Source organism: Arachis ipaensis, chromosome B03 (genome assembly GCF_000816755.2).
Source record: "Arachis ipaensis cultivar K30076 chromosome B03, Araip1.1, whole genome shotgun sequence".
Lineage (NCBI taxonomy): Eukaryota > Viridiplantae > Streptophyta > Magnoliopsida > Fabales > Fabaceae > Arachis > Arachis ipaensis.
In genome coordinates this window covers 130,143,015-130,148,926 of record NC_029787.2, presented here as the reverse complement: position 1 = coordinate 130,148,926, position 5,912 = coordinate 130,143,015, and the positions used below count along the sequence as shown (strand labels likewise).

Here is a 5,912-nt window from a genome sequence, read left to right as displayed (position 1 = left end):
GTTGATATTTTAGGATTATATATGTTGAGAAAGACATAAAGTATAATAATTCAAACAAACAAATAAGTAGAAAATATAAAAGTAAAAGCCTTTTTCGGTTTTTAACCATTTATTCGATCAATATTACGTCTCCTAACAATTATAAAAATACAAATTGGTCTCTATCCACTTTTATATTTGTCAATCTATCCCCTAGAACTGGTTACAGTTAACGATCACGTGTTAGGTAACGTCTTCTTGGTAATAGGGACAAATCGCCTCCTGAACTCTTCAACTATCTCGCTCCTCCGAAACTCTTTCTTCCTCCTCTCCTCCCTCTTCTCCACCGCCACTGCACTCACACTCCTCCCTCTCCCTCCGATCCTCCCTCTTCGCCACCGCCACCATACTCACAATTATCATCGTCATTAACAATATCATCACCACCATTTATGCATGATGATTAATGAAAAATTTATATTTTTCTAAATTCTCTCTCCCTCCTCTCTTCTTCTCCCTTTCTCTATTTTTTTACTTTCTCATTTCTCTTCATCACTTACCACTACCACCACCGCCACAACTAGGGGTGTTATCGGTTCTTACAGATGCACAACCGTTCGGTTTGTTGTTTTTACAACAATCGAACTGAACCAACAGTGATTTGGTTCAGTCGGTTTTTTTGGTTTTTGATTCCTAATGAGAAGAATATGAATCACAATAATTAGAGGTTTAAAATAGTCAATAAACTCAAATAATAAGAGTAAAACATTGAAATGGTTAGGGGTTAGAGATTTTTGTTGTTAGGTTAAAGGTTAAAATGTTTAAAACATTGAAATGTATGCATATCTTCGGTTCGGTTCCTATCGAACCAACTGAAAATCGAATCGAACCGATCGGTTTTGTCAGAAAAAACAAAAAAACCGATTTTTTCGGTTTTCAAGTTGGTTGTTGTAATTTTCGGTTCGGTTTTGCGGTAATTTTCGGTCCAGTTCGATAACTTACACCCCTAGCCACAACAACATCATGAGTTTCATTTATTTAACACTCAAACTTTACTTTTTTTTTTAGTCATTTTTCTGGTAATTTTTTCGAAAAATAAATGAATTTTTTCCTCCAAGTGGTTAGGTACTTTTTTAGTGTGATTATGTTTTTAGTTTTTGAATTTTTGAATTCTGATGATAATATTATTGATGACGATAATGATTGTGATGAGAATGAGGAGAAATGAATACAGTGATTTTGATGATAATTGTGGTGGTGATAATTTTGATGATGATTCGGAGAAGAGGTAAGGCGGATTGAAAGTGTTGGGGGTTAGGGTTTTGGAGTTAAGAGAGGCGATGCAGAAGAGGAAGAAGAGGAGGGAGAGAGAGTTTTGGAGGGAGAGGGAGGAGGCGGTGGCAGAGAGAGAGAGCCAGTGAAGTGGAGGAGGGAGATGGTTGAGGAGATTTGTCCTCATTACAAAAAAGACAAAGCCACGTAGACACATATACCTGATACGTTAGCATTGACCTGCTGTTAATTAGTCTAAAGGGTTGGATTGAACAAATACAAAAGTAGATAAGGACCAATTCATATTTTTATAATTATTAGGAAACACAATATCCATTAGATAAATGGTTAATGTCCGAAAAAAACATTTACTCAAAATATAATTATATTACATATATCCTACAAAATTAATTATCAATCAAGTCGCGGTCTACAAAAATAAGTCGCAACTGTAGATTTAATTATTTTACTAAACTATTTTTGTTTGCGTAAAAGTGTTATTTTTATCATAAAGGATAAATCTTTTAAATTAAAGAAATAAAATTAAAAATGTTTGTCAAAAAATGATGATGTAATAGTTTGATTGCATTTGCAAATCATGGCCGTTCAGGAAAATTCTTAACCTTTTTTCTGTGTCAACAATAATACGCTATGCGATGCTATATGCTAATTCAGTATCACCCGCCACCAAACCTCTCTTTACTCCTTTCTCGCTTCGCTAAAACCCTTCCAAAACCCCTCTCTCACACAAATTCGTTGACACTGCTTCTGAATTAGCCTCTCTCTCTTGATTGATTGATCTTTGATCATGTCCAAATCGTTGGAGCTGATCAAGGAGCATGCTTCCAACCCCAAGCTCTGGTTGGTCGTCGGAGTGGGAGTTGCCGGGATCGTTGTTCTGGCAGAGACACGCCGGAGAAGACGGCGCCGGAACACACACAAACAAGACTTCGGTGCTTTTGTTGAGCGTTTCGAGCTTCTACCATTTCCTCAGCCTCCACCTCCTGCTGCCAAACAGATGCTTTCTTCTCTAACTTTTGCCATCAGCGACATGTTCGTCTCTAAACATCATACTTTTTAGCTTTGCTTCAATTTGAGTGTTTTTCTAATATTTTTTTAGTTCCCCTTTCATGTGAAAAATTACCTGATAGCTACAGTGTGCGGTATCTGTATATAACATTTGATTTGTTATGAAGGCCATGCTTGTTTCAGCTAATGTTTATGGTTCAGGTTTTCTAATGGTTTGTATAAAGGAGTTGACCTTTCTTGGTTTTCTTTGTCTGGGTTGAAGGAATAGGTTTGCTTAGAGCTTTAGAGTTGATACTTTTATCGGGTCTAATTAGATTTTTTCTGGTTCGAAGGTTTGATGTGAAGGGCTATGTGACGGGGTTTGGGAATCCTGACTGGAAGAGGACGCATGAGGAGGCAGAAAAGACTGCGGTTGTGGTTACTGCACTGCTAAAAAATGGTGCTACTTGTGTTGGCAAAACCGTTATGGATGAATTGTCTATTGGGTAGGGACTCGGTTAGAAGTTCTTTAGTTTTGTGTACTAACTGAAAAAACTTGTTCTGCTCAAATGTGATTTTACTCAAGACACTCTGTGTCAGGATTTCTGGTGAGAACAACCATTATGGAACTCCGACGAATCCTCAAATGCCATCTTGTATCCCAGGAGGGTCTTCTAGTGGTTCAGCGGTAGCAGTTGCTACTGAGCTTGTTGACTTTGCCATTGGTAAGCTTTTGTGATTAGTGGACCTTGAATTGCTTGAAGTGCTAGACTGCTAATCTATTGGTTTGTTTATTACCTTTGACACTTGTGATAATAATAACATCTGTAGTTATTCTTTATTTATATCCATTGTGCTCTCTAGTTAGTGTTATCAATATTGAAGATTTTTTAGTGATGTTAATCTTAATTCTATCATAGGAGACAGAAAATAAAATAATGTAGTAAGCTGTTCTTATTATTTAATATTTTGAATAAGTGGCATGACTTGTCATGGAATTTCATTATTTATGCCAAAATTACTTAGATCTCTGATTTTTACCATGAAATGACCAAAAAATTTTGGCAAGTCTACTTTCCATCCCATCCAATTAAACACATCCTGATTTTGGTTAGTCGTCCCTCAGGATGATGGAATACTCGTTATTCCTTCTGTAGCAGACAGTCCATTAAAGCTTAATACAAAGAAAGGGTTGTCTTCTGAGTTTCATGACAGAACTTTTGCATTGTCGAGCATTGCTAGCATGTCTGGATGTTGTCAGGTAATTTACTATCTTTAGGTGCTAGAGGTGATCTTGTTCCTTTTCTCAGTTTCATTTGTTCTGAAACCTTGCTTGAGCTGCTTGCTAACTTTTATACTGTTTGTTGCAGGTTACAGTTCCATTAGGTTCTCATAATGGTGGTTGTGTTTCTGTTTCATTCATCTCATTCCATGGGGCTGATAAATTTCTGCTTGATACGATCTTGGATATGTATTCAACTCTTCAAAAGCAAGTTAGTGTTGCCTCCTATTCTTTGCCATTACCAGATACCAATGGCAACATTGAAACTTCTGAGCTTCTAAAGGAGAAGGTTTGTTCTATCTTGCTACTTTATTAAGAGCAGCAGCTTGCATTATATGTGCAAGGTGGATAATATGATATAAGCTGATAAAAGGCATATTCTTCAGGGAAATGCAGCCTTTAAAGGAAGCCAGTGGAATAAGGCACTCAATTACTACACTGAGGCTATCAAACTGAATGGCATGAATGCGACTTACTACTGTAACCGAGCGGCTGCTTACTTAAAGTTAGCATGGTATGAGGTTTCTCCTATTTGTCAATTGGTATTTTGTCCATTTCTCTATTTAAACGGTTTCCCATGAAATTATGCAGTTTTCAGCAAGCAGAAGAAGACTGCAATAATGCAATTTTGATTGATAAGAAGGTGAGAAGATAAGCATGTAACAGTGGCATTTTTTACAAATCTTGTCTTCTAATATCTTATTTGTAATTAGTTTCTAAACTTTGATAACCTATTTGAAGTGTTACAGTACCCTCTAATATGTTGAGAACTGCCGATCACCCTGTTACCTAATGCACATCTGTCTTTTGCAATTGCCAGAGAAGTTCAAAATGGACCTGATTTCATTGCTTGTATTCTTTTTCTTGATAATGATCATAGTGTTCATTTCCATATTCCGATAGTTTCCTGGGATCTTTGAGATTATGAAATTGGTTGTATTCTTTTTCTTGTTAATGCACATCTGTTGGGCTTTGTATTAACAATCTTAATATTTATACATCTATAGAAAGTATCCTTTTTGTCAAGTGTAGCTCATTTTATGTTTTCTGCAGAATGTGAAGGCGTATCTAAGACGTGGAGCTGCTAGAGAATCACTACTACGCTATAAGGAGGCCCTTGAAGGTGAGTATTAATTTATTTACTTAAATATTTTTGAAGATAGTCCAAACTTTGTTTATATTCTTAATAATGCTGTTCCATTTTCCTTTGCCATTTTTGTGATGAAATGCAGATTTCAAGCATGCGCAAGTTCTTGAACCACAGAACAAGGATGCTAGTAAGGGTGAGAGAAGAGTCAGAAAATCGATGGCTTGATCATTGGTGTTGTTTCTACCTAGATGATCGAGAGAATTTCAGAATTTGTATAAATTGTGATTGATTGTCTCCTTTTTCTAGGAGGAGTTAAAGAAAGATGAGCCTCTGTTGATGATGATGAGGTGCTGCATTTTTGGTTTCTACATGTTTGTGTATATCTTTGTTAGAACTCTTATTTGGTGAATGCCAATAATGCCAGATTAGTGTGTGTACAAGTTTGCCTTATGGCGGGTACAGAGCACTTTGTTCTTATTGTATCACATGTCCTGTCCTAATCTCTCACCAAACATTTTTTTCTCGATTTGCACGGGTCATCCTTGTGTAAGGGCCATGCTAATATTCTCTGTATCGTTCCAATTTTATCGGATGTCCCCGAAGGGACCTCACCAAACATTTTTGTGATTAGATAACCAATTTGTCAAGGCTCTAAAATTCCAGGTTCCAAATGTGCAAAGCATGCTGATTTCAGTGAAAGGTGGACTTATTTGTTTTGGAATAATAATCAGTTCTTTTGTTAAAAAAAATAATCATGTTAAACTCAGCCCAAACAAACTCAATAATTCTGTTGCAATTCTGTTTGCGAGAAGTTACCAATTTCCAAAGAATTCTAAAGAATTCACCAATTTATTAATATTTTCGTACTCAATACAATACTCAATACTCTTATTTATATTTCTAACAATCTCTAATAGATTAACCAACTAATCAGTATTTATATTTCTAACAATCTCTAATAGATTAACCAACTAATTAAGCGATTAGTTGGGTTGTAACAAAATTTCACGGGGAATTAACTTTTCACTTTAGGTAAAGTAAAAAGTGCAAGGCTCTTTAAAAAGATATGATTAACTTGGTTATAATTTTAGAATTTAATTATCTTTTTGGTGTATTTAATATATTGAAAACAAATAAAAATCTTTTCAATAATTAGTAAAACATTTTTCTTTAGCATTGTTAAAATTTGTCCGTAAAATATTTCCTTGAGAAAAACCCAAATCAACCCCTAACAATTACCTTGGAAGACAACGAGGCCCTGACAAAAAAAAAACTCAACCT

The 5,912-nt window shown here is 35.6% G+C and overlaps 1 protein-coding gene across 1 annotated transcript; it reads left to right on the top strand.

The window, feature by feature from the left end:
* On the top strand, window positions 1,855–5,157 carry LOC107633884 (outer envelope protein 64, mitochondrial). The gene is made up of 10 exons (XM_021117471.1): window positions 1,855–2,304; window positions 2,613–2,765; window positions 2,860–2,994; window positions 3,091–3,122; window positions 3,375–3,520; window positions 3,630–3,830; window positions 3,928–4,055; window positions 4,133–4,184; window positions 4,595–4,664; window positions 4,774–5,157. The coding sequence occupies exons 1-10, from the start codon at window positions 2,060–2,062 to the stop codon at window positions 4,854–4,856; spliced, it is 1,245 nt and encodes a 414-aa protein (XP_020973130.1). The 5' UTR covers window positions 1,855–2,059; the 3' UTR covers window positions 4,857–5,157.